This window comes from Denticeps clupeoides, chromosome 10, assembly GCF_900700375.1.
Source record: "Denticeps clupeoides chromosome 10, fDenClu1.1, whole genome shotgun sequence".
Lineage (NCBI taxonomy): Eukaryota > Metazoa > Chordata > Actinopteri > Clupeiformes > Denticipitidae > Denticeps > Denticeps clupeoides.
In genome coordinates, this window is record NC_041716.1 from 3,654,993 (window position 1) to 3,682,263 (window position 27,271).

At 46.7% G+C, this 27,271-nt stretch overlaps 2 protein-coding genes across 5 annotated transcripts in view; one reads left to right on the top strand and one right to left on the bottom strand.

The window, feature by feature from the left end:
- The window catches only part of magixa (MAGI family member, X-linked a), a 37,986-nt gene extending 20,238 nt beyond the window's left edge, over nucleotides 1–17,748 (bottom strand). For 2 of the 3 annotated variants that reach the window (XM_028994420.1, XM_028994421.1), the window contains exons 1-11: nucleotides 17,534–17,748; nucleotides 13,937–14,226; nucleotides 12,313–12,429; nucleotides 10,682–10,801; nucleotides 8,534–8,707; nucleotides 5,890–6,058; nucleotides 5,486–5,556; nucleotides 4,560–4,727; nucleotides 3,118–3,649; nucleotides 1,953–2,463; nucleotides 102–165 (exon numbers count right to left, since the gene is read on the bottom strand). In XM_028994420.1, the coding sequence (XP_028850253.1) occupies nucleotides 102–165; nucleotides 1,953–2,463; nucleotides 3,118–3,649; nucleotides 4,560–4,727; nucleotides 5,486–5,556; nucleotides 5,890–6,058; nucleotides 8,534–8,707; nucleotides 10,682–10,801; nucleotides 12,313–12,429; nucleotides 13,937–14,216 (2,206 nt within the window). In that variant the 5' untranslated portion in view covers nucleotides 14,217–14,226; nucleotides 17,534–17,748. The remainder of the gene's footprint in view (nucleotides 1–101; nucleotides 166–1,952; nucleotides 2,464–3,117; nucleotides 3,650–4,559; nucleotides 4,728–5,485; nucleotides 5,557–5,889; nucleotides 6,059–8,533; nucleotides 8,708–10,681; nucleotides 10,802–12,312; nucleotides 12,430–13,936; nucleotides 14,227–17,533) is intronic. The other variant, XM_028994419.1, reaches the window with a different exon arrangement.
- Nucleotides 17,749–23,325: 5,577 nt separating this feature from the next.
- cacna1fb (calcium channel, voltage-dependent, L type, alpha 1F subunit) overlaps nucleotides 23,326–27,271 on the top strand; it is a 35,429-nt gene continuing 31,483 nt past the window's right edge. For both annotated transcript variants that reach the window (XM_028994003.1, XM_028994004.1), the window contains exons 1-2: nucleotides 23,326–23,566; nucleotides 24,266–24,371. In XM_028994003.1, coding sequence (XP_028849836.1) covers nucleotides 23,385–23,566; nucleotides 24,266–24,371 — 288 coding nt within the window. In that variant the 5' untranslated portion in view covers nucleotides 23,326–23,384. The remainder of the gene's footprint in view (nucleotides 23,567–24,265; nucleotides 24,372–27,271) is intronic.

Here is a 27,271-nt window from a genome sequence, read left to right on the forward strand (position 1 = left end):
AAAGCGACTTACAAGAGGAAGACACCAGCAATTCTGATATCACATTTCGACGTGAATACTGCTCAACCAAAGAACTGGAGTGAAATCATAGATCTACTTGCCTCCTCTGTAAACCAGTAGAACCACCTCTCCTTGAACAATATGCTCCTGCAGGACCCTCTGAACCTGTGTGAAAATGAACAAAAATGAAAATGACATCCTCCTTACTATTAACAGTGGATGTTGATTTACTTTTCAAATATATTTACCCACTTACATAAACTTATTTACATAAATTCAGTTGCATTTGAAATGTAGGGATTTGCCAGACTTTATAATCAAATGATGAACCGAACATCAGTTGGTTGTTAAAATAACAAGTGTTCAGTTGTAATTCAGTCGTAAGAAACAGTCTTTCACTGTCCGAAGTTCAGCGTGTTCCCACTGCACTGTTTGTTTAGGACCTGTGTCTACTGTGAGTGGCCAGGTTGTTATTTGCTTGCCTGCACTCGTCTTGGTGTTCTCTGGGTGCGCATCTGTGTTAAAACTGAAATACAGATGTTTGATGGAAGCTGACTCTACTTCCATGGACACATGGAACGCACACTTTATTATTAGAAGCACTAGTATGAAAGTAAAATAATAATTGCCATTAGAATTAAATGAAATGTACTGGCTCTAATAATAATGTGTTGGGTCTTTCATTTATTCACCAACTGCTGGCATATACGGTTTTCATTGGTTGCGCTATAATGCATGAGAGGTGTAGTGTAAGGCTGTGCATGAAGTAAAGTTTTGAGTGCCAATATCTCATATTTATTTATGGATGTTAATATCTGATAATATCATTCAGGCAACAGCTGTCTTCCAAGAAATGTGTCGGACGTGAAAGTTTCAATTCAAATGCCTGGTCGTTTATTCCACATTTTACATTCACAGCATTTATCAGACGCCCTTATCCAGAGTGACTTACTATCAGTGGTTTCAGGGACAGTCCCCCCTGGAGACACTCAGGGTTAAGTGTCTTGATCAGGGACACAATGCTGGTGAGTAGGGTTTGAAACTGGGCATTTTTGGTCACCTGGTTTATAGGCGAGTGAGTTACCAACTAGGATACATCTTCTGATTTCTGTGATTTTGTAGAAATCCGTGTCTTTATCAGGGCTCTAGACTAACTTTTTGCACTGGTGCACCTGTTGCTTTCTTAGGTGCACCAGCACAAAGGTCCATATCGTCAATATTGACTTGTAAATGATTAAATAACAATCTGGTTAACATAGGTTCTTTGCTGTTGCTGAAAGGCCAGTACATTTACTGCTGCATGTAATGTGTTTTATAGCTGTATTGTACTTTTTCAGGGTTTAAACATTTTACTCAGGCTTGTGCGGGTAATGAGCAGTCAGGTGATGTAGTTCGATTAGTGCAATTATGGATGCTGAGGCGGTAAAACAGAGGCTAGCTGATGACATTTTTGAAAGCAAACTCTGAGGTGTGGAACAAACTTTGACCAAACGCCCTGTAACGCACGCAAAGCATGTTGGTACAGTCATGTTGGCCGGCATCCTCCTCCACAATTATGTCGGGTTCGGGCTTTTAAAAAGCTGTACTTGTCGGACTCGGGTCAAACTTCTAAGGCCTGATTAAAGCTGTAATCCTTGGCTACATCCACTCTGTCTATCTAATTGTTATATAAATAATTGTTATATAAATATATTATTGTGAAGCAGTTGCAGTGTTTATATGTGTGTGTGTGGGTGAGTCTGTGTGTGGTGAGTCTGTATGGGTGGTAGTACCACACTCGCCTATGAACCGGAAGACCCAGGTTCAAATCCCACTTACTACCATTGTGTCCCTGAGCAAGACACGTAACCCTAAATTGCTCCAGGGGGGGACTGTCCCTGTCACTACTGATTGTAAGTCACTCTGGATAAGGGCGCCTGGTAAATGCCATAAATGTAAATGTAAATGTGTACCTGTGCAAAGCTCAAACTCTGGACATCTGCACCGTTGACCTTGATAATGGCGTCCCCTGGCTGCAGAGATGGGCACTGCCGGTGGTCGCACACTCTTTTTACCACTGCCAGCTGCCCCCCCTGCCCTCCAGCAGTCACGCTGAACCCCACAGCCCCCGTCTCACTCTGACCCAGGGCCACTGGCACCAGCTCCCCACCTCCTCCCGGCGCCCCAGGAGATGCCAGGCTGCCAGGGCTGGTGCGAGGGTGGTTGTTTGCCGGGCAGCCGTTGAAGCCGCAGGGTGGTACCTCTGTTGGTGGGGTCACCATGAGGGAGGTCTGGGGCATCAGCGGCCGGTGGGAGCTGGGCGCACCCGGGGTGGCAGCGGCACCAACCTCTGGCTGCGGTAGGGGGAGCTTGCAGATGGGCAGCGTGGCGGAGGACAGGTCACTCTCCGAAGACTTGGAGCTCTGGTGCAGCAGCCTGGGGGCCGGCAGGGAGTTGTTGTTGTAGTTGCGGACCAGAGAAACCCTGGAACAAGAGGACGTTACATCCACTGAACCTGTAACAGCTAGTTCATGTGTTACAGCAGGGAGAGTGGGAACACAAGAAAAAAATGATAAAAAAGTCCAAACTTTACGTTTTTTTGTTGTCACCTTGAGTCAATTTAATCAAATTTTCAAGATGAAACCAACAGATTTTTGGTGGTCAAAGACCAAAGTCACTGCGTTCTTTGTTCACTCATTCTTGTGAACACAATATAATATTTAAATTTGGTGCACACTTCCACTTGGACACTTGGATTGGGCAAAAAAGGTCAAAGGTCACAGGTTTTACCTACTCTGGTGTGGTAGTAGCCTAGTAGGTAACACATACGACTATAAACCAGAAGACCAAAAAGTCACAGGTTCGTTGTGTCCCTGACACATCTGTGTCCCTAAGTTGCTCCAGGGGGACTGTCCCGGTAAGTACTGGTTTTAAATTGCTCTAGAGAGCAGTTCTAGCTCTGAAATAGAACATTATAGAGGTCTAATAATTCAAAATATTTTAATATTTTAATTAGGTATTGCTTTTGAAAAAAAGCTATGAATTTTAGTACACTGAACCCAGTGGGAGTTTCAAGATGAGCTGAAGGAAAGGTCAAGAGGTCTTGAACTGAAGGAGCATTAAACACGATCTGTATACCTTTTGGCTCCATCAGACGAGGCCACCTCAGTGTCGCTGTGACTGGAGGACATGCGGTGTGGACGTGAGGGCGCGGCGGCCCCTGCACGCTGAGGGGGCGGTGGGCACACCGACCCCGAGGGTCCCCCGAGAGGGTTCCCGTTGGCGATCGGATACGAGGGTGGGTTTGAGGCGAAGCCGGCGGCGTTGCCATTGGCGTCCAGAGCTGAGGAGCTGCTCTGCATTCTTGTATAGATTCCGTTGTGTTGGGACACACTTCTGTTTAGGTTGGAAAGGCCCATTTGCTGCTGCTGATGCTCGGCGGACGTCTGGGGCTGCGCGGCTCCGGGGACGTGGGCGCCGCCGGAGTCCGGGGGCGCGGTAATCTGATGGGGCTGCTTGGGGCAGCCGTCAGGGTTGTACAGCATGGGATACCCCCTGCGCACCACCACGTCCACGCTGTGGCCCATGGGCACGGACTTGAGCATCTCCACCACTTCCTTGTGCGAGCGGCCCAGGACGCAGGCGTCGTTGATGTAGACCAGGATGTCCGCTGCGACAGGGGCGCGAGAAAAGCGATGAGTCACCTCAACATCTGCGGCAGACGCGGCGCCAGCGTCATCTAATGATTTAGTGGCCCTGACAGCGGCTTTGTCCTGCCAGTAATTTATGTACAATATGCCGGTACATATTGGCATGTGTCTACATGTGTGAGTGCATTAGTGAAATGAGCTGTCCGGGTGGCCCTCACTCTGCAAAACTGTTTATGGGACATTTCGTTTTTTTGACATTTTTGGGCCGTACACTCGAAAAAAAAAATTGTTTCAATATTTTTTTTTTATTCCGATTTACAACGTTTGAGCAAATGTTTGTTCAGGTTGCACATAGCGGACGTGCTGTGTTTTTACATGCGTGCGCCGCCGCCACACGTGAGGCCGGACCACAGTGAGTCAGGGTTGGCGGGATTAAAGCGTACAGCCTCATCAGGATTAGCAGCAGATCAGGAGCTTCAGACCATGAGAAACCTCCCAATCGCCCAGCCATAATCCCACAGTAAAAGAGGGAGAGACAGAGGGATGAAGGGAGAGATAAGAGGATATGGGGGCCAGAGGCGAAAGTGAGCCCTCCTGGTCGAATCCACTTCTCGTCCCGTGTCAACCTCCTATTTCGATCAGATCACCAAATTTTTGTGCTGCCGTAGTGTTGGTCTAATTAGCAGTCTCACATCAGTATATCGCTTAATATACACCTTTTTTATAAAGCGCCATGCATTTTTCATGCTTCCAGCAGGTTTGGAAGCCCTGATCTCAGCACTGCTGCCACAACCAGACAAGCCTCAGAGGATGTACTATTATTAATTAAAAGCTCCTGTGCAGATTGGGAAAGCGGTAGGGGGTTCATTCGTTTTAGGCATGAATTGCTCTTTTAAAGGTAAAGGAATAAAAACAAATTACCCGTCTTACCTGTGATAAGAGCTGGGGGTCCTCCGGGGGTGACGCTGTACACCTGCAGGAACTCCCGAGGTCGGCTGCCCCCCACGATGTTGAAGCCGAAGCCCCGAGGGCCCTTGGACAGACGGGTGTGGATGGAAAAGCCCTTGAGTTCAGATGGCTGGTCCGTGAACGCAGGCACTAGCACACAGGGGACAAGAACAAATCTTTTTAAATGTCTCCAGGGTGGAAGCCGGTCAGCACTGTCCATTTGCATTTCCATCACGGAGCGGGTCGCATGGAGTGCCCTCCCAAGCCCATGTGACACTCATGCAACTGCTGTCTACTCTACAGCGCCCTCTGCTGTGAATGCGATGCTACTGAATGACTTCGATCAAAGCCTTAATTTGTGAATGACTGGATAAGAAACCAGGACAAGAAAGAGAGAGAGAATAATAACCACTAAAATCCCATTGGGCCAATTATAAAACAACCTAAAATATAAAGTGACACATTGGTGACCACATTATATGGTATTTTAAAGGAGTGCATTGTAATTGGCTGAGTGGCCTCGCAATTAAGCAACTAGCATTGCTGACAGTAGGATGTTGCTTAGCAACAACACCAACAGCTGGATTTTCATTGCCAATATTTTATTTTCATATTCACACCCATTCAAAAATGTGAGTTTGCTGAAGACTTTCCTGTGATTGAAGTCTGAGAGGCATAAAATAACACAAGTACGAGAGAGAGACAGAGGAAGATGCAGGGATGAGGACAGGATGGGGACGAGGGGGAGAGAACAAAATTGGCAGAGAGAGGTTTTCATTAATCCTTCAGGAAGATGGGAGGAGAGGCTGATATCTGGAGAGGGGAGAGATAAGTGGAGAGCTTACGCAGGGACACACACTCAAACGGCACAAACAGGCCAGGGAGAGATGGAGAGAGGCCAAACCTACACTCTGCTTTGCTGACGGCCTCCTTGCTCTGAGATCGGGGGTCCAGCCAGCTGGTTGTCTTTGAGTTATGACTGTAAGCAGTAAGGTACACAGTAAGTACACTTAAAAGAATGCACAGTCATCTCCCCCTACCATAAAGCAATAACATGACATCAATCGAGAACAAGGGGTAGCCAACGAAAATCCAAAATGGGTTCTGAATGTTCTGAAAACTCAGGATATGCTTCTTCTCCAGTTGGTAACCAATTACAAACCCTAAAAACCTTGGAGGGCACATGTGTATTTCCATGTTATTAAGGTTATTTAAGATATAATGGTACATGCAACAACCACAACCAGAGGTATTTTGATACTGGAGATCAGCCCCATGTTTATGTGAAGGTGCAAAGGCGCAGATGTCCTACTCTATGTAGTATGGTTCTCCTGAGTCGCTGAAGGCCATCTCCCAGTTTTCGGGCAGTGCTCCCCCTCTGACCCCATTCTCAGGAGCACCTCCATCCCTGCCGATCAGGTCCCAGGACTGGCTGGGGGAGAGGACGGTGGTCGGGGCGCTGCTGGCCCCCGCGGAACCGGCTAGAAGCGGGGAATTAATGCAGCGCTATAAATAAACAAGTTTTTATAAGCATGTTCAAGCCACTCTGCGGCTATGCATACTAGCTCAGTTAAAAAATTAACATAATGCGATGTTTCTGCACCCTTTTTTCTGCACACTATAAGAAAATAATCCCACAGCACACAGCTGGCCTGTTAACCGCCTACTGAAATTCATTATAATTCATTATAATTCGCTGCCCATTAAAATTCATTATAATACTAATTTATACTGACAACTAATTTCAGTAAAAAAGTCTAGCACTTGAATGTGCTTGAAAATAAATGTAATTATTCGCAGACCAGATGAAATACATGCCCATTTCAAACATGGCTGTGGGTGGTAGCTGGCGAAACACGGTAGTAGGCCTTTAAAGACCTGCTGACCACTGAAATTAGCTTCTTCCTACCACTTAGGTCTAAAGGCAAAGGACAAAGAAAATGGCAGGTTTCTGAACGACTTAAAACTAAATGTCATACAGACGAAGGTCATGCATGCATATGTGGCACATGAATGGCGATGCAGACCCAACCGCTGAACTTCTGCAGCTGAAATGCACTTCCGCTGTGAACCTGGGAAATGAACCATGTACAGGCATCGTTCCAGACTTACACACTAACATAGTAATGACACAGAAAGTACGTGGCACACCACCAACGTCTGGAACATGGAACATAAATTATACGAACAAGCCCTCAGTGAAAGAATAATAATGCCGGACATATTGTTATAGCAAATGGGTTTGCCCATTCAGTCACTTGCAAAATTGCAGGTTAAAGGCCTGGATGAGAAGATATAGGTCTTATCTGGATCCTCACTAGGAACGTGATCCATCTAAATTCAGATGTTTTTTAATTAGTCTGGAAAAGGATTTTATTTACTCCTTGGACAGCCCTCACTACAGTCTGCCACCTCATGCACAGTGACTATCATCATTTAACCCATCACCCTTGGTGAGCAGTGGGCAGCCGTGACAGGCGCCCCGGGGGGCAGTGTGTGGGGACGGTGCTTTGCTCAGCGGCACCTTGGCAGTTCGGGATTTTAACCGGCAACCTTCTGATTACGGGTACGCTTCCTTAACCGCTAGGCCACCACTGCCATTGTTTGTGAATTAATCAGAGACATCACGTCATACGAATTAGAACATACTCTATGTTTTCAGGGTGCTCTCAATAACGCCTCTCCTCCCAGGTAGACAGGACCACACAGCACAGAGCCGAAGCTTATTAGATGTTCACCGAACCGACGCTGGCACAAAAACGCCTGTTGTCAATGCTGCGCCGTCACTTCTGACAAGCCCCTGGCAGCTTCTGTCACTTTGCTGACAGAATTTCAACATGACAGCATAATGTGAGACGCTTGATGAATTGCAAGTCTTCCGCGCCGCCCATAGGTCACAATGCCCTCATTCCACCACAAGAGGGAGCACAGGCTGCTTTGGCTCCGGAACCGGATTTATGTAAGGCACTTCTCACCGTGGTGCTTCAGGAGTCCACAGGAAGCACAAAAACACATGCTCTAAATTTCCAGGTGAATATTTGTACCTTTGGCAAACATTTGCCAGTTTCTTATGAGAGACAGGGGCCACAGGTTTAGTGGTTGGGTATGATGCAACATATAACGTCCCATTGACTAGTTCACCAATCAGAATAATAGAATTTGTTAGCAGACACTGTCCCAAGATGACTATAACAGAGTTGACAAAGACCTTCATGCATGACACAAGACACCGAGCGGACTGGACGAAGAGGTGACGCTTAATTTGACATTTTGAGAGGAACTTTTATTGTGTATCAAGGAACCAGGTTCTTAAGTAGCCAGTTAAATACTTAGAAAATAATTTCTGAATCTTGTGCACATTTTTGGAGAAGGTATCGGGCGAAATTGTATGAGCTCCACATGAGCTCTTCTGACGTATTGATGGGAACAGATTGAAGATGTCCAGAATGAGGAAGCTACGTCTTATATTGCACTTCTAAATTTGGGGCCTGAAAGTAATTCAGCTAAATGTACAGTCTTAACCCTGCTTTCTCGGCTTCTGTCAATTATTACACACGATGGACTGGCTTGCCTGTTAGCATTAATCGCAGCTAACTAATTATCCAGCTCTTTATTTCTTACCTACTGTAACATGCGGCAGTGTGCAGTTCTCCCTTCGCTGGATTTAAACATCTGCTGACACCTCGCAAGCTCGGAACTCTGCTGATCACCCAGTGGATTTGACCACAACGGACCAAGCTACTCCTTCCTATGTGAATCCAAAGCCAGGCAAAAAAAAAAAAAATCAATAGCTGCACTACGCTCTCTGCAGCGTGACACAAAGCTGGACTGGCCAATACCCCGGATCCAACTCTGCGTCCTGACACGGCAACGGCCAGTGCTGACTTGCTCGCTCTCCAGGATTCGTCACCTTTGTCTTGAACACTAGGCCCATCGTGTTACAAAGAGGACAGTACCTGACAGGCCAGAATCCTCTTCGCTGTTCTCCCCTTCTTCCACGGCCTTCTCCAGGTTGCTCAGAGACTTGCTGCGAGTCCGGAAGTTTCTCAGCAGGTTGCGGTGCTCTTGGTACGTGATGGGGGGGCTGTCGGGACCTATGTGCACGGGTCTGGGTGTTCCATAGTAGTTTCCTGGAGGGCATGAACAATCACATTACCATGTCTGCCATTTATCAGGCACTGTTATTCAGAGCAACGTACAATCAGTAGTTACAGGGACAGTCCTCCTGGAGACACTGGAGACACTGGAGTGTCTTGCTCAGGGACACAATGGTAGTAAGTGGGATTACCCCACCACCGAACGAGCTGATCCAGTTTATTACACTTGTGCCGGTTCTCAGCTCACTGTTGTTTTTTTTTATAAAAAATGCTGCTAAAAGTAAGCACCAAAGTGGAGCAGCCGCATTAGAATGACTGGAGGCATTAGTAATGGCTGAGTGTAATTCAGTACAGTGTGAATAAGTAGGTACCACCATGATAACAAATCACTTTCTGGTGATAAATAAAGTGTCTCTCTGCAGGTCCACAGAAGTTCTCCACCTTTAAAAACCACACGAGTGAGGGAACAGCGAGGACGGTTGTATCTATATTTTCCATTTGAGGGTTCATTTTGGTGACTGGAGCTGGCCGGACGCCTTTTGCTTTGACTGGGTCGTGGACTGTGTTTGTGCAGGCTGGCTGTGAGCCAAGCCACCTCTCGTGTTTTGGGGACATTTACATTTACATTTACAGCATTTATCAGACGCCCTTATCCAGAGCGACTTACAATCAGTAGTTACAGGGACAGTCTCCCCAGAGCAACTCAGGGTTAGGTGTCTTGCTCAGGGACACAATGGTAGTAAGTGGGATTCGAACCCGGGTCTTCTGGTTCATAGGCGAGTGTGTTACCCACTAGGCTACTACCACCCTGGGTGAGGTCACACGAGTTGCCTGACAGGTCCAGTGTAGCAAGTGGCTCAAGTACAACTTACAAGGGACGATACATGCATCTGAATACATCTGCTCGACTGGTCCCCCTATCGCTGAAGGTAAAAGGAAGACATTCTACTAGACTCTTCTCCGTCATGGCCACTTGTAACTTTCTTATTGTCTAACTTGTGTACAGAATCTACAACAGAGTGAATAATAAGATTGTATTCATAGCTGGGGGTCCTAGTGAACCGGAACTGATCACTTCATCGATGGTAACTTGAAAGCACGTTGTCGCTCTGGATAAGGGCGTCTGCCAAATGCCTTAAATCTAAACGTAAATGTAATCTGTATTGGTGCTGGACTACGTCTTTGTGGTCTGGCTGTGTATGGGTCTTATTTACTCAGCTCCCAGATTTCAAAACTGACTGTCAGAATACAAGTTTAGACACAACATCTCAATGGAGGCTGTGGAGACCATGTGATCTAAATGATCTAAATTGTGTTTATACACTGTATGTCCTCCAAATGTAGTTGCAGTGTTCACATTACACGCATCCTGTATATGTTTAGGTGGCTCTCCCATTTCCACATCATAGACGATTTGGTCAGTTTCCTTGGCCAAAAGAACAAATGGGGTTTATGAGGTACGACCTTATTACAGCAATTTTGAGCTTTAGCCTTTCAAGTTAGAGTAAAAACATGGTCTTGGCCACACCCATAATGTCATTTGAGCTTTTCACTTTGCATCAGGGTCCCAAAAAATGTGCTATGATGCAGGCATTTTTAAAGAATCTTATTAAGGAAACATTTTAAGTTTTACAAAACAGTGTTTGAAGAATCGGATTCTGAAGGGTCGCCCCCTCTTCACCTTCATGACTGCTTTGCATATTACCGTCATCATGTCATGATAAGCAGCTTCATGAGACGCTCATTAACATGAGTAAACGAGAAGCAGCAACAAGCAAGAACACTCCCAGAATGGCTAGAAAATCATTCCTAAGAGGTGCCAAGACTGTGAAATGCTGCCATCACAGCAGGTCGCTCTGCTGAAGAGGCTAAAAAAACTACACATTTTGCTTATTTGAGGAATTTTCGGTTTTACTACATAACCTGAAGCGTGGATCCAGTTAATATAAAAATAGAGAGACCTATAAATGCTCGTGCATATCAGTGTCAGAGTGCACAAGTTCTCACCCTTAAACTTGCCGCTCTCCAGCAGGGCTCCTGACTCCTCCAAAGAGAAGAACTCCTCAATGGAGACAAAGTTGTAGTCCACCCCTGAGATCTCACCATCCCGCGGCTGCCTAGTAGTACCTGGACAAACAGAATGTCCCCCAATTAAAAGGGCTACCTCTGAACACACATCAAGATTTTTCAAATGATTATGCCTTGATATTAAAAAAAATAAATTAAAATTAATTATTTCAGTATACACTTTTTACATTTCATATGAATCATGTACATGAGCTTGTTGAGTCTGGAATCAGCACGTGTTTAACAGCTAATAAAAAGATATGAGTGTGAGTGGCCAGGTACTCGTCTCCACGGCCTATTCACTGCAGAGGGGGCACAATTACAAATCCGCTATGTTTCATAAGAACTTTAGAAATGGGGACAATGAGAGTCTGCGGGACCTCAGGAAACCCCATTCACCCCATGGTTCAAATGAAATCAAGCTTCCCACACCACTGAAAACACACTTACAGACACAGGGGGTTGTACATTATAACATTTTAGAATCCCTCGCTAGTTGATGTAGAACTTTAAAAAAATGGATTTTAGTAAGAGATTCCCACAAAACAATGGCTAAAATAAATCAAAGATTCATTATCGTGTTGCTTTTGTTGCAACCATACAGACTATAAAAGGACAATAAATCTAGATATATGCATTCACAGAGGCATCTAGCAAAGCGCTGGACTTTAGAAATGAAAAGTAATCATAATAAAAAGGCTTCAACAGGGGTTAGACTGGGAAGGAATCGAGTGGAAAATACTGCAGTTCCACCAGTTGTGATGGACTGGGAAATGCATTATTGCCATATGACCATTTTAATGCCATCTGGCAACACAATAAGCCTTGTTCTTCATGAGCAGGTCTCACAATGCTGTTTTTATCCCATCCCATCAAGATTTGTTCTTCATGCTGTAACTCCATTCTACTGTAATATTATAAAAGATTGTTTTTCCTCATTTTTAAAGAGGGAAACACACATTTGAACATTTTGTTTGCATAAGAGCGCTCCACCACTTCCACATTCCCACTGTAACCCCTGCGCTGAGCGAGATGTGGGCAGTGACTGGTGCAGAAGCAGCGTGGGGAGAGAATGGGAGCAGGTCTATGGAGCCAGAGCCAAGCTGAGAGACACGACTGAGAACTCACAGGCTGAGGAAGGAGCAACAACATCCAGGGTTTGAAATTTCAAATGAAACATTCATAGGAAGGAAATGAAAACAAAAGAAAAAAAATGAGAAAAAATATATTAAAAGGGCATTGAAGTACACACAACGTACTGAGATCTGTCAAGGATTTTTCATTTATTAAAGAGAGAGATGTGACCGTTGTCCTTGTGATGTGGGCTGTAGATGTGTATTCGCTGCACAGCTGAGTACAGTTGTGGTTTGTTGCACCGGCAAATAAAAACCAGCAGCCCGCCGCTCTGAATAAGCCTGTATGACGTTTGATTACAGTTGCCGTGGCAACACTTCAAGTGCCATTCACTTGTACTTTTGGAGGAAGACTTGCTTTCGAATGCAACCGTGCAAGTATCCGCGAGTGTGCGAGCGTGCACGTTCGAGGCGAGACGGCGCCGCGTCCACACTTACATGGGACGGCGCGCAGGTAGAGGTTCTCGCGGATGACCTGCTGCAGCTGGCTGTCTGTGGAGCCTGGGGTGAAGCACTTGCTGAGGTACAACCTCAGGTCCTTGCAGAGGGTGGAGCCTGTGACAAAATCAAGCCAGAACACGTGTTTCATTAAAAGAAAATAATAGTGCAACCGTCTCAAAAGCTACTTTGGGGGGCACAAGTTAAATGGTTGTACATGATGTTACAATATATTCATTTATTTTTAAAAATATAAATTTTTCTTCTGTGGTTTGTTGGCTATATTGGTCACGTATTGGTTTGTGATTTTGTCTGGTAGCAGAAATTTCAAATTATTAGAATATTGCCTATAATCAAGGCTAAAAAGCCTTTGCAATACAAGAAATCTCCATGTTATGGAAAGTACCTTCCTATGACAAATCAATACCAATGTTGCTAACTTAGCAACTTTGTCACGACTTAGTTGGCATCCCTGATCAATACTTGGTTGGCACTTTTTTTCTGTTTTTAGATGCACAACTAACGTAACATGATAATGGAACAGAATTTTCCATATAAAGTGCACATGTATGTGTGATGTACAGATATATAAAGTAACGTATCATTTTGAACTATGGCATATATATTTTAGAAAAGACCAGTACATTGCTGTACCTAATATATATTCTTTGCCGTGAAAACACCTTTGTTACCCACCGCCTCTTGTGACATCGCTTTAATGGCATCTTGGTCACAGCCATCACAAAAAGCCATAAAAGCCTTCAGACCAGGCTTCTATTTTCTGTCTTAATATTAAATATTGATAGAGAGATGCATGGTCTCCAAAAGTGTATCAAGCCAAACACATTCATCCAGTTACAATTTTAGACGCCATCATAAAGTGCAACCCGTGTGTCTGACATATCAGCAGTAACATCTGCAGGGGGAGGCCAGACATTATGGACATTTGCTGTGCCGCTGCAGGAGCACTGACACAGGAGCACCAAGGCTCGAGCTGCAACAGCAAAGCCCCTCTCCACGGTCAGTCAGCAATAAGACTGTAGCAGGAAGTGTCTGTCAATCGTGCGATTCATAGTATTGATCGTCCCTTTAAAGGCTTGGCTGTTCCTTCCGTCATAGTGACACTGTTTACCTTCAGAGAGAAAAGGACGAAACCCAGGAGGTTAGAGACTCAAAATGCAAGCGTCCTCCCATTCCTGCTTTATAAATGCACGATGAGCGAGGGACAAGCCGGTTCAGGGCGCTGGGGGCGGCTGCGTGGATATATCCCTGCATGTCACCTTCAGATCAGGCCGGAACCTGACAGAGATTTCCTGCTCAGGGCCAAAGTGATAGAGTGTGGCCCTTCGCGCCCACTCCGGCACGGGCCGAGGCGCGGCCTCTGGAACAGGGTCCACCTTTCAACCACGATCTGGCCAGACAATGGCTGTAATGCTCAGGGGGCTCGGCGCTTAGCCGGCAGGTAGAAGTCCATTATCTCGCTAACACAAGCGTGCGGCAGTTTCATTAATGGTGCTTAATAGCCTACTGTGGCCCTCTACGTCATAGTCACTCACTGTCCTCTAATGGCCACTATCTGTGTGAGGGGCCGTGTTTTACTCCGACTACGGCCCGGCAAAGGTACCTGGCAAGACGGTTTTGATGCGAATGGGATGAGGGCACGAGTTGAGCACCCCTCGCACGTCCCCCAGGGTCATCCCCAGCACAGGGGTGCCGCCGATCTCGAGGATGATGTCGCCCACTGTGGCTCCGCCCCCAGGGGCCGCCGTGACAAACGGGAACTCTCCATAGTCGGCGCCGCCTCCAATGGCGATGCCCAGCTCCCCCGAGGCTCCGCCCAGGGGGACAAAGCTCTCCTGCACTTTGGAGCGCCAGTGCAGCTTCTTCACTGTGGCTTTAGACATCGTGACAGCGCTGGGAAAGGAAGGGTTCCATTAGAGACACATAACAGCTAACAAACTCAGTTAGGACTACTCCATAGCTAATAAAAGATAGCTAATAAATGTGAATAATTAAACATTATGGATGATGTGATCATTTACAATTTTTCGTACATTTTTTGATCATTTCCAAATGTCTCTGATAAGTCAGAAGTCATCAATAGATTTGTGGCTCTGTGAACAAGATTACGACTGGAGAAAATAAAGGGAAATGGAGGCAGAATATTTCAGGACAAAATACCTAGTCCAGAATGGCTACTGAGGAACCCAATTCTGACGTTAAGTCCTCACGGCAGAGGAATACCTCTCTCAGGTAGTTTTGTGTCAGTTACGGGCTAAAAACAGTCACATGTCTGGCAACACACCTTGAGCTACGGGCGTGTGACAAGAGCGGATTTAATAACCATTATTCGTGTTTGGGAAATAACTACAACGAAAAACCCACGAGGGAATTTAGCTTCTCCACTCCGAAATATGGATGACCAGCACACAGTAGTTTCTTCTTGGCATCTGTTCACTTCGGTAAATCCTGAAACCGTACATCTGATCAATAGATCTTTTAAAATAAGGGCTCTAAATGTACATTTAACGGATGCAAGTGAAACTTGAGATCGCGTTATTAGATTTAGGATTAGTTTCTCAGAGGAAAATGTTATAATTGTGATACAAGATGGCAACATATTGTGGTTTTATTTAACCCGAAGTTAATTGGCGTTCACATGTACTGCTCTGCGGCCTCTTGGGGATTCCATTTTGAGCGATGAAAAAACATTGTCTTCGTTTTCGCCTTGTCTCAAGAGTGTTGCGCTCCTTTAATCCCCCGAAGGGCGACGAAAAGCCACGTTTTACAAAAAATGTACTCGCAACTCGTTTAAAGCGCATGAGAAAACCAGCAGGTCTCAACACAGCAGGAGTGAGAGGTTCTCATTAAAAATGGATGGAGGTGTTTGAGCGGCGACGTGAGCCGCGGTCCCCTCCCGCTTGCTGGAGAAAGTAAAGGGTTCAAAGGTCGACCCTGGGCGAAGTCAGCGAGATAAGCGGCCGCGGTCAACAGGGGCGGCGTTCGCGCCGGAAGTGGAGGGAGGATCGTGGAAGGGAAACACAAATCGCTCCGATGGCGTCTATTAAACGACAGATGACTCCGATGATTGATGGTGCGCCTCTGGTTTTGATGGGGCATCATGGGAATTCTCCGGGAGTAGATTTGTTTTCACCTCCGGGGGACTTTAACACAATGTGACGTCTGACCAGGGGCCGATAAAGAGCCACGAACAGCGCATCCGAGAATCTACGCAATTAACGCGAAACGTGGATATACGAGCCACGGTTTTCTCGCCACAAGCGTCTCGTCTCTGCAACAGCTACGCTCCTGCCCACTAAACTCCACTTAAAGCTGAATGTTGACCAGCCAAAAAAAAAGAAAAGAAAAGAAAGAAGATGATTTACTGCGTTCTGCAGGTGCTCGATAGGGGCCAAGCGGAAGATCAACCGCTTCGCCACGTGCAATTTCTCACGCCGAACATGCGGAATATTCCGGCTCTTCGGAGGCGGGCCGAACGCAGGAGCCAGGTGGGGAAGTTTGTCTCCCTGCGTCTTCTGGTCCCCACAGTGAAGGTTAAACCTGCTTGAATCTGGGACGGAGGAGTCCCCCCCCCCCCTGAGACCACATGAGCTGGGGTTCCTTCTTAGGAATAAACGTATAACAGCCAGTTATCGGGTTATTAGTGAAAAGTGAGAGGGAAGTGATTGGCATTGCGAGACACTGCAGCGCAGCACGCAGTGACACAACGAAATGTGTCCTCTGCATTTACCCATCACCCTTGGTGAGCAGTGTGTGGGGACAGTACTTTTTGGTCAGTGGCACCTCGGCTGATTACGGGGGCCGCTTCCTTACCGGCTAGGCCACCGCCACCACTGTGACGGCAATGCTGCGTTTACGTGGAAGTTTTGGGCTCAGAGCCCCATGAATCACCCCTCCCGGTCAGTGGAACGTAACCCATCGCAGACGCTCAGCAGCGTATTCCGTACTGTGTCTTTGTCGGGCCACGCGCCCTCATCGGCCCGTCGGCGTGGCAGATCTGGGTCTGTAACACACTGGCGCAGGACTTCAGACGGGATCTGGAGCAGCGGAGAGGATCAGAGAGAGAGACAGCGGAGAGGGAGATGGGGCGCGGGGGTGGGGTGGGGGGGAATGCAGCACGGCGAGACTCCGGGTTCCTTGTGCAGTAACCGGGCCGCGACCGGCCGCATCGGTCGGGTGACGCTGACTGTGGACGACCCCGGCCCCTCCCTGACAGCCCCCCTCATTAAGCGCCATAAAGAGCCGCGGCGAAGGATGAAAGGATGCGTGTCACCCAGTTTTTCGCGCTGCCAGGGCCGCACGGTTTGGGTTCCTGCGCCAGTGCCGCAGCCAAACTGCTAAACGTGCACAGCCCTGGGAGGAGGAGAGCCTTTAAAAAAAAAAAAAACGTGGAAAATTGGATTAAAGACTTAGTGAAATGACAGCACTCTCAGGACCATGCTGCTACGTGGGGGGGGGATAATTACTGCAGTAGTAATTATTTATATGGCGCACATGTTGCTCCTGTAAGCCCAAACGTCGCTTGCAGCTTAAACGTTATGTACAACTTATGCCAAACGAGTGGCTGGAAGCCCCCCCCCCCATCCCTCCTCTCCGTGTCCTCCGATCGAAACCACACACACACACACACACACACACACACACACAAACACACACTGACTTGCATGTGCCTGTACCAAGGGAAATACAAATCTTTTCCAGCCACTCTTGTGCTGATGGGAAGCTTCATTACAACGTTAAGAAGGGGGGGGGGGTGAATATGTTCACCGCTTTTAATGTAAAAAAAAATATATATATACATTTTATTATTAATCAATTCCTCGATTTCGTTATCTTTACCTGTCTTTATTGTTGTGCCATGCGTGATATGTAGAATACGGACGATATACGAGGTTTTATATGGAATATGAAGGTTCTCGTTCAGATGCAGTGTAACCTGATGTGAACTGACAGCGGATCGGAAGATCGGAGTGTGCACGACAGCATTTTATTTTTTTTTTAAATAGTAGTAGTGTTAATAACGGAGCACAGCGCTCATAATAACGTTAATAACAACGCTAGTGACGCTGGCTCGTTGGCGTGCGGCGCAAACGCACCGTGACACAATGGCATCCGTCAACAGAGCATTACGTCGCCCCACTACCGCGGCTCGCACGATCCGGGACCACAATGGAGGAGAGGTGACCAGCAGCCAGCCTACCTTCATCATTCGCGACACCCCCGTCGGTGTCGGCTGGCGACGGGCGACTGCGGGGACGCTCGGGGTCTCTGCCGTGGGGCTCTCACTGCGCGCAACGCGGTCCGGCGCGGTGGCCATGCCTCCGGGCTGCTCGGATTCGCATCGCGGTGCCGAGAGCAGGACGGAGGGCGGGGGGTGCCCGGGGAGGGGAGGGCGCGTAGTGGAAAAGGCGGAGAGGCGGAGGATTGGCTCCTGCGACGCGGCCCGGGGAGCGGCGTGAACGTTGGGTGACTTTTTTTTTTTTTTTTTTTTTTTTACCTCCACGCCTCCGTCCGGGGCGGAGGGGGCGACGCGCGGTGAATTATTAACGAGTTACGCGGAAAAAGTCGCGTCCCGACGCGTCACGGGGACGCGCGGCAGGGTCGTAAGCTGTGAGTTATGCGCCGCGGACGCGCGCGTCGTGATCGTTTTTTTTTTTTTTTTTTTATCAAATAAAAAAAAAACATAAAATACAGTAGTTGCCGATGTTATTATTAATTTTCACTGTGATTGTGCGCTGCATGTTTCACCGGGAGCGCGCGTGTCCACTGCACCAACACTCCGAGGCTCGGATGCTCTCCGTTTAGCTGACCTCAGCACACACACACACACACACACACACACACACACTGTTTACGATTCCCCGTGACGCGTGCGCCAAGACCATCTGTGATGTGAAGACGCGCAACTCCCCCCTCGCGGCCGTGGGGGGACGACGACTAGCGTCCCTCCGCCGTACTGCAGTCACGTCGTCAAGGAAACAGGGGAGCGGTATCCTGGATACGGGATGCGGGGCGGGGTTAAGAAGCGCGACTGCAAGTTTACCTCTGGATTCGTGTTTCTGGTTAAATGTGAATGACGAACCGTATGCAGCCAGTGGTTACATCATCAGTGGGGGCTTCACTCTCTCTCTCGTATACTGTGCAGAAGTCTTAGGCACCAATATAAACTAGTTTACACAGTTGGGAGAGACCAACCCACAGTTCTTGAAGCACATTTCTAGATATTTACTGCCACTTTCACATTTTAATTATATTATGTGTTTTGGATGGTCCAAATATAAATACAGTACAGGCCAAAAGTTCGGACACACCTTCTCATTCAGTGTGTTTTCTTTATTTTCATGACCATTTACGTTGGTAGATTCTCACTGAAGGCATCAGAACTATAAATGAACACATGTGGAGTTATGTACTTAAAAAGTGGAGACCTGGCCTCCACAGTCACCGGACCTGAACCCCAATCCAGATGGTTTGTGTGAGTTGGACCGCAGAGTGAAGGCAAAAGGGCCAACAAGTGCTAAAAACTTCTGTTGGAAAACCATTTCAGGTGACGACCTCTTGAAGCTCATCGGGAGAATGCCAAGAGTGTGCAAAGCAGTAAACAGAGCAAAGGGCGGCTGAAACATGTTTTCAGTTATTTCCCTCCACATCTACCAATGCCAATTGTCATGGAAAGAAAGAAAACACATTGAATGAGAAGGTGTGTCCAAACTTTTGGCCTGAACTGTATATTTATTCCCCATAAAATGCAAAGTGTATGCACTGATCTAGGATCAGTACTTTAAAATATTAAACAGGCTAAGCTGATCTCGGGTCAGAGCTCTTCCTGTAAGAAGCTTGGTTCAGTTTGTTACAAAAATTAGAAACTTTAGTGCTTGCAGATTTGCTGACTTGGTAGGGCAGATATTAACAAAAGACAAATTGTACCCCATACAGCTACAGACAGCGGCCCAGGTAGTTGTAATTGCAATTGTTTTACTAATTACCGTGCCGTAAAGGTGCAGCTTTACACCTGAGATTTAGTTAACTAACTAGGGGATGACTGAAAGGCTATGTGTTAATCTGCTTGGATAAGACTTTAATTGGGATGACATGTGATCTGGAATCACTAATGCAGGGGCAGTGGTGGCCTAGCAGGTCAGGAAACGAACCCGTAATCGGCAGGTTGCCGGTTTCTTATCCCGATCCACCAAGGTGCCACTGATGTGCCACTGACCAAAGCACCATCCCCGCACACTGCTCCCCGGGGCGCCGGTCATGGCTGCCCACTGCTCAGGGCGATGGTTAAATACAGAGGACACATCTTGTTGTGTCACCGTGTGCTGTGCTTGCTGTGTAGCACAATGACGATCACTTCACTTTTCTTTCAGCTCCCTGGAAAGTGACTAGAGTGCAGGCTTTACTGTATCAACCAATCAGAGGACAACAACGCCACAATGAAGCACTTTTCAGTATTCCACTGGAGGTCCCTGCCCTCAGGAGACAGTACTCTAAAAAAAAAGTGAAGTGATTGTCACACGTGATACACAGCAGCACAGCACACAGTGAAATTTGTCCTCTGCATTTAACCCATCACCCAGAATGAGCCATGACAGGCGCCCAGGGAGCAGTGTGTGGGGACGGTGCTTTGCTCAGTGGCACCTCAGTGGTACCTTGGCTGATCGGGATTCGAACCAGCAACCTTCTGATTACGGGGCCGCTTCCTTAACCACTAGGCCACCACTGCCCCGTTTAAAATTTACCATTAAAATTGACTCTGTATTTGGTCACTTAAACCTTAATTGGAGGTTCAAGAGCGGATGGTTGTCCACACAATGGATTTGGCAAAGGATGCGCTTCCTGACACAACCCTCCCCATTTACTCGGGCTTGGATGCGTCCCCAGTGTTTAGTTAAACACACATAATTCAATAAGTCTCACTCACACACACATATGCACACACAATATCCTTAAATAACCACTTAGTCCTGTTACTCAGGGACATGGGACACTGGGTGCAGGACGGGATCTCACCCAGGGTCGAGGCACCAGCATACTGCAGGCCAGACACACACCTTTCACCCACACACTCACATAATCAACTAGTGTACACGCCTTTAGAAGGCAGGAGGAAACCGGAGAACCCGGAGGGAACCCGCACGACACTGGGAGAGCATGCAAACTCCGCTCAGGATTCACAACCTTGGAGGTGTGAAGCCGCATCTTCAACTGCCATGCTCCCAGCTAAAAAAAATGCATAACAGAAATAAAAATAATAATGCACACATTACAACGAGTGACTGAGGTACAAATTAGACTTTTGTTTAATGGCTCCCAAATGATGTAACTGCAAGTTCCCAATTGTGCAAACGACTAAAGGGGACATAAGAGATTAAAAGTGCACATCTAAAACATGCAGAGATTAAAAACAGACAATCAGACAGCAATTTAATACCAGCGCCAGAGTAATAATCCGTCTTTACCTTTGCAGCAACTGTGCCTCCTCCTCTGTGTGGTTCCCACAATGCAGCCGGTGGAGAAATCGAAGATGAGATGATGGGGGGGGTTTAAAAAATATTAACAAGCTGACACGGACAAGACATTACAGAATGTCCACATGTCCACATGTGCATCAGAACACAACAGTAGCATGGTCAACCAGGCAGGGATGTCCCACCAGTGCTTAATGTGAAGATCGATGGACAAAAACAGAAAGACTCGACATTGCAGACAACTGGATTAATTAACTGTATTAAAATGCACGGAATTGCTGTGAAGATAAGTGTAAGAAAGGGGGACTTTAATGATCATGTGTGCGCCGAAAATCGATGCAGCGAAACAAAGACGGCAGTAAACATGAGGTAATCTCATATGATCGCCGCGCCACCAGCAATTACCAGCAGGGGGCGACAGACTCTTTTTAAAAATACATTTAAATCGTGGTAATAGCTCGCAAGTGGACTCGCTGCAATCAATTTTGTCTCCAAATGCCATTACGATCAAGTGGCTTACGGGCTACAAGTTCATCTGATGAGCTCGTATTGAATTTTCACATAAACGATACTGGAGGTGAATATTAATCGCCACGTCGTGTTTTGAATTTACATTAGAGAAAGGGGGAAATAAAAAAAAAAGCAGAAACACATTTAGACCGCATCGACTTGAAAGCGGCCAGAGCAGAAAATCCTGCGGGGATTACACCGATTTAATATGCAGTCTTACTCCCCGTCCCTTGCATGGCAGGGGGACAGCACTCGTGCACTTTAATATGACCATTTCCAAATATTGCAAAATATATACATTTCATTTTTTTTATTATTAGTAGTAGTATTTTTTTTTTGCATCCGTGCATCCAGGAGAGGATGCACGTCTGTCCCCCTGTCCCCCGCTCCCGCCGCTGCGCGCCATTTGTAAAAACGTGAAGCCCGGGGCCAGATGTCGCCGTGCGCCCCGCAGCCAATCCGCGGCCCGCGTCTCCGCCGACGTCGTGCCCGTCCCTCCCCTTTAATAAATTTTTCCTGCGGCCGCCCTCGCCTTTAAACGACTCGGGTTTTTTTGCCCCTTTAATCCCGGACCGACGGGTTTAAATGCGGGAGCGACGGGGAGCGGAGCGACGCGGCGCGACTTTACCGCCGAGCGAATGGAACTTTTTATTTATTTATTTATTTTTTAATTCATCGCCGTTTTTTTTTGTTTTTGTTTTTTATTCTTTGGGGTTTTTTTTTTTTTTTGGGTTCCGATGAAAGACAATTAGAAAGCGACCCGGGGGGATTAAACGCGGGGATGTGCAGCGCGACGATGAGGTGAAGGCGACAACATGTATGAGGAGAGTCGAAAAAGTAAGACGCTTGTTATAAAAGCTCAATTTTAAACTCTCCATTCGGACTCGGCACTAATTAAAGCGGCCCTGCTCGTTATTATTACGTTATTAAATGGAATAGAAATGACATCGTTTTCTTCACAAGTTGGCACAAGTAAAACTTGGTCCTGGTGGCTGTGACGTTGCGCGGCGATACATCAGGCATTAATAATAATTTTAATAACCACAGTGGGTCACCACGGCAACTGTTTCGTATGATGAGACCACAAATCCTCGTGCTTTTAATATCTGTGTTTCACTTCTGAGAACAAGTTGAAATTAACACATTTATTTTCAAATAATTTTTAAAAAAGGACATTTTTACCAAAATGTGGGAGATTCGTAGAATGTGCGAGGTCATTGCGTTGTTTTGCCTAGGACCAGTTATAACATGACAACACACCTTAATAAGCCTTAATAAGTTTTGTAATAACGTGCCATGACGTCAGGCCAGACTGGGCGACGTTCAGGATTCTCTTCAAGCGGTCTTTTCATTCAACCCGGTGGATTATATCGCCCATCCAATCATCTTCCCCTCTGCAAATATCTTTCTTAACACGCAAGATTAGTCGTTAATTTCCATTTAAAACGACCCGATAAGAAACCCTCCGAACTTCCTCCTGCTGCTCGGTTTAATGCCTCTGGAAGTAGAAGGCTTCTTCACGGAACAGCGTTATCTGCGCCTGGTAGAGTTTCCCCAGTGCGGCTGAGCCGATTCGATAATTAAACGGCTAAAATAAGCGTTTGGCGCCTCGACCCATACGCACGTCCACCCACCTCGCTCCGCCAGCCTGCCACGCTCGGCGTGGGTCCACAGGTACTAGCACATAAAGCCCTGGCCTAGAATCTCACCGCTGGCAGGGAGAAGTAGGTCACAGCTGTCCTCCACAATATGGCCCTTTTCACCTACTGTACCAAAACGGCCCGGGTCCTCGCACCTTCGACCCGTCTCGGGCGGCGCCGCTTTACTCTTCTACATTGCCGTGTATGCGGTGGCCATAACTGCCTATAATAAAATGTATGTAATGGTTTTATTCACAAACTCTCGCCATGTTTCCCCTGATTAGGCAACGGTCGCGATGGGTACTCCAACGAGGCTGAAGAGGGCGGAGGAGGGGAGGAAGAGGAGGAGGAGGAGGAGGGAGGGGGAGAGGCGGAGGAGGGCGAGGACGAGTGGCAGGGCGGGGACGACGAGGTGCGCGGCAGGAGGAGGATGGCCCGCACCGACACCCTCAACTCCACCACCAGCTCCACGGGCACGCAGAGGAAGAAGAGCCAGCACGCCAAGAAGCAGGTGCAGGGCAGCAACCAGGTGCAGCGGGCGCCGCGGGCGCTTTACTGCCTCAAGCTCAACAACCCCATCCGCAGGGCCGCCCTCTCCATCGTGGAGTGGAAGTATCCTTTCTCCAGCGAGAGACACCCAGCACGTTCCCATATTAATACCTCACCTGGTGGCAATTCTGTTGACTAGTGTTACAATCAGTAGTTACAGGGACAGTTCGGCTGCTCAAAATATTGAAATTGAATAAAAATACAGCACGGATATCTCAATTATTTAAAAAAAAATAATGATGAAATATTATTGATAGTGAGAGGATATACAGTACAGGCCAAAAGTTTGGACACACCTTCTCATTCAACGTGTTTTCTTTATTTTCATGACCATTTACATGGTAGATTCTCACTGAAGGCATCAAAGCATTCTCTCAATGAGCTTCAAGAGGTCGTCACCTGAAATGGTTTTCCAACAGTCTTGAAGGAGTTCCCAGAGGTGTTTAGCACTTGTTGTCATCTCGATTGGGTTCAGGTCCGGTGACTGTGGAGGTCAGGTCTCCACTTTTTGTTAAGTACATAACTCCACATGTGTTCATTCATAGTTTTGATGCCTTCAGTGAGAATCTACCAACGTAAATGGTCATGAAAATAAAGAAAACACATTGAATGAGAAGGTGTGTCCAAACTTTTGTATATATATATTGCCTGTACTGTAAATATATATAATGTAATTTTGTCATTCACTCTAAGTAATCGTATCTTAGTGTTGTGACTTGTCACTCAGGTAATGCGTGTCACTCCTTGACCCTCCTCATTCAGGCCGTTTGATATATTTATTCTTTTGGCCATTTTTGCAAACTGTGTGGCACTGGGTGTTTCCAAGCCCTTTCCTGAAGACGATTCAAACGCCACCAACCACGACCTGGTGAGTAGATGTTTTCGTGTGTGATGATAAAACACATTGTTGTAGTTGTATTTGAAGGTTGCAATCCCATAATGCATTTGGAAGGCCTCTGAAATTTCACCTGTTGAACCTGCTGGTTTACAAGAAGGGAGAGAAAGACCGTGTTGGCATCAGATTTCGTCCTGTTTTGACTGTTGAAGCCTTTCAAAGTTTTAGGCATTTATATTATTATTATCTGCTTTTAACCATCACCCTGAGTGAGCAGTGGGCGGCCATGACAGGCGCCCGGGGAGCAGTGTGTGGGGACGATGCTTTGCTCAGTGGTCCCTCAGTGGCACCTTGGCGGATCGGGATTCGAACCGGCAACCTTCTGATTACGGGGCCGCTTCCTTAACCGCTAGGCCACAGCTGCCCCGGGACAGGACGGCACAGAGAAGAAATTGCTGTAAAATAAAAAAAAATAATAATCAGGACAATAATCATCCTGTAACGGGTGCAGTTGTTTTGTGACGTAGTGATGTCGGCATCGCGACGCATCGATGCACGTTGCAGCACAACAATTCCATATGGACACGACCCGGACCTGTCTGTGGTGCTGACTGAACTTTCGCTTCCCTCCATCCGCTGTCTTTTTTTACCAGCTGCGGCCGCATCCGTGCCTCGCTGGAGAGGGAGCTCCCTGCCCCGGCGTGGCTGAGTTGTTTCGTAACCGCGAACGTGCCGCAGCGCTAGCCGAGCGACCGGCGAGGGGGTCTCAGGTGCCACAGAGCCTGTCGGCGGAACAAAAAAGCCGCGGCCGTCAGGCTTCTAATGTTCCTTTCTGTACAACCACAATAACCGCGTTTAGGTTTTTTTTAAAGTCACAGCACATGGACACACCAGCATTTAGTCTTTTTGCTTAGATATTCAATAAATCTGTGTTTTTCATTATATATGTCATTGTGATACACAGCACAGCACACGGTGGACACAAGGAAATGTGTCCTCTGCTTTTAACCGTCACCCATGGTGAGCAGTGGGCAGCCATGCCAGGCGCCCGGGGAGCAGTGTGTGGGGACGGTGCTTTACTCAGTGGCACCTTTGTACCGGCAACCTTCTAATTACGAAGCCTCTTCCCTTACCCGCTAGGCCACCACTGCCCCAAAAATGTTTTGCTTGCGTTGGCTGAGAATGGAACCCGGGCGAGAATTCTGCCACCGAACCACCAATGCATTGCATTTGATTTTGATATGATTTATGTACTCAGAGACTGAAATTTTTCATTGACTGTGACCTCGTCCTGGGACTGACTGCCACAGTGCACTGGTTGGGGTCTCCGTCTGGCTGCTTCCATTCCGACGGTGATTACCGGGATCGTCGGGCGTGGCACTTTGTTCAGTAGTAGCTGCACTGCTAATTTACTTCTCCCACAAACAGACCACCACTGATGCAGCATGAAAGCTGTTCTTTTGCCTCAAAGAGGATTTTTCAAATTAGTTTTACTATCAGAAATAAATAAATAATAATTTTATCTGTTAAATTGTATTTGTTTATTTACTTTTAGGGATTTTATATGACCATGATATTTGATAACAGACAATATAACAAAATTCAAGAATTAAATTAAATTAAATATAATTTTCATAGCAAATCATCTTTCTTCCTAATTGGGCACCTTTTTTTCCAAACAGCCTCCAAAACCCACCTGTCATAAACGGTCTATACTGTCGTGCTCCCTTCAGTGTGGAAGGTATAAATTATGCCCAAGGATTCTCTTTAAAATACCCAGTCATACGCTCGCTGTAATATTTTACTCCCGCTTGCACACACGCGAGGGGGAGGAGCTTAAACCACTGGCTGTATACAGTAGGGCTGCCTAAGTCCCGTCACGTGACTCTCTGGGAATTAAATGGCACGTTTGAGCAGAGCAGAAGGGTCGAGCAGCGAATTCCCCACTGCCTCATGTGTTCAGCAGTGTTGTATGTCCTAAAAGAGTCCGAATTTCAAATGATGTAAATATATTGTAATAAAACAGCCGGATTTGAGGTTGACTAAATAATAGTTTACGGCCACAGCGCATTGGAATTTGAATATTGAACTTGGAGTTTGAAAATAGCTCTTTTAAACTGTCAATTACACAAGAAGACAAGTGTTTAGGATTTACTACTAGGTGGTAGTACTACCATTGTGACCTGTCCCTGTCACTACTGATTGTACGTGCCCTGATAAATGCCGTAAATGTAAAATGTAATTATGATGTGCTCGTATTTGCGAAACAATACTTTGTTCTGTTCCCCGGATTCAGTGTTTTACTGTGCCAGGGGCTAACCTTCAGTCACTGGACACTGTGAAAGTCAGGAATTGCAGAGGATAGAAAGGCCCTGATCCTGATTCCTGGTTTTGGGTCCACTCTGGGTGGTGGGGCTGAATCCTCTGGCCGGGTCAAAGATCATCCCGGGATTAGCCACAGTGCATCAAGTTAAATGTCTGTTTGGCCCCAGGGTAACCCCTTGTGGCGGTGGTCAGGGCTAATTATTTGGAGGAAGCGGTGATTGGTCTGATCGTGCTATTTTAACCAGCACTGTTCCTCATGTGAAGCCTCAGGAACCAACAGAATTTGTTTTATTTTTCTGTTTGAGGCGGTATAATCCACCACCAAATTAGTTATTAACCGATAGTCCAAATTTTATTTATGGCGCCATCAGTTGCATTGCCATCAGATGCATTACTGATTAGTATAGTGAATATACTGAATAGCAAAAGTATAAACTGCATTTTAAGAATGAATGTCTACTTTGCTTATACATATATTATTTCATCTGCAAGTGTTAATGTTTCTGACGCCCAATCTAATAACCAATATCACATTTTATTGCTAGACTTGTTGCTAGACTTTTACATCAACAAGAAATCTAATTACAAGATTTTAAAATAATGTTTCG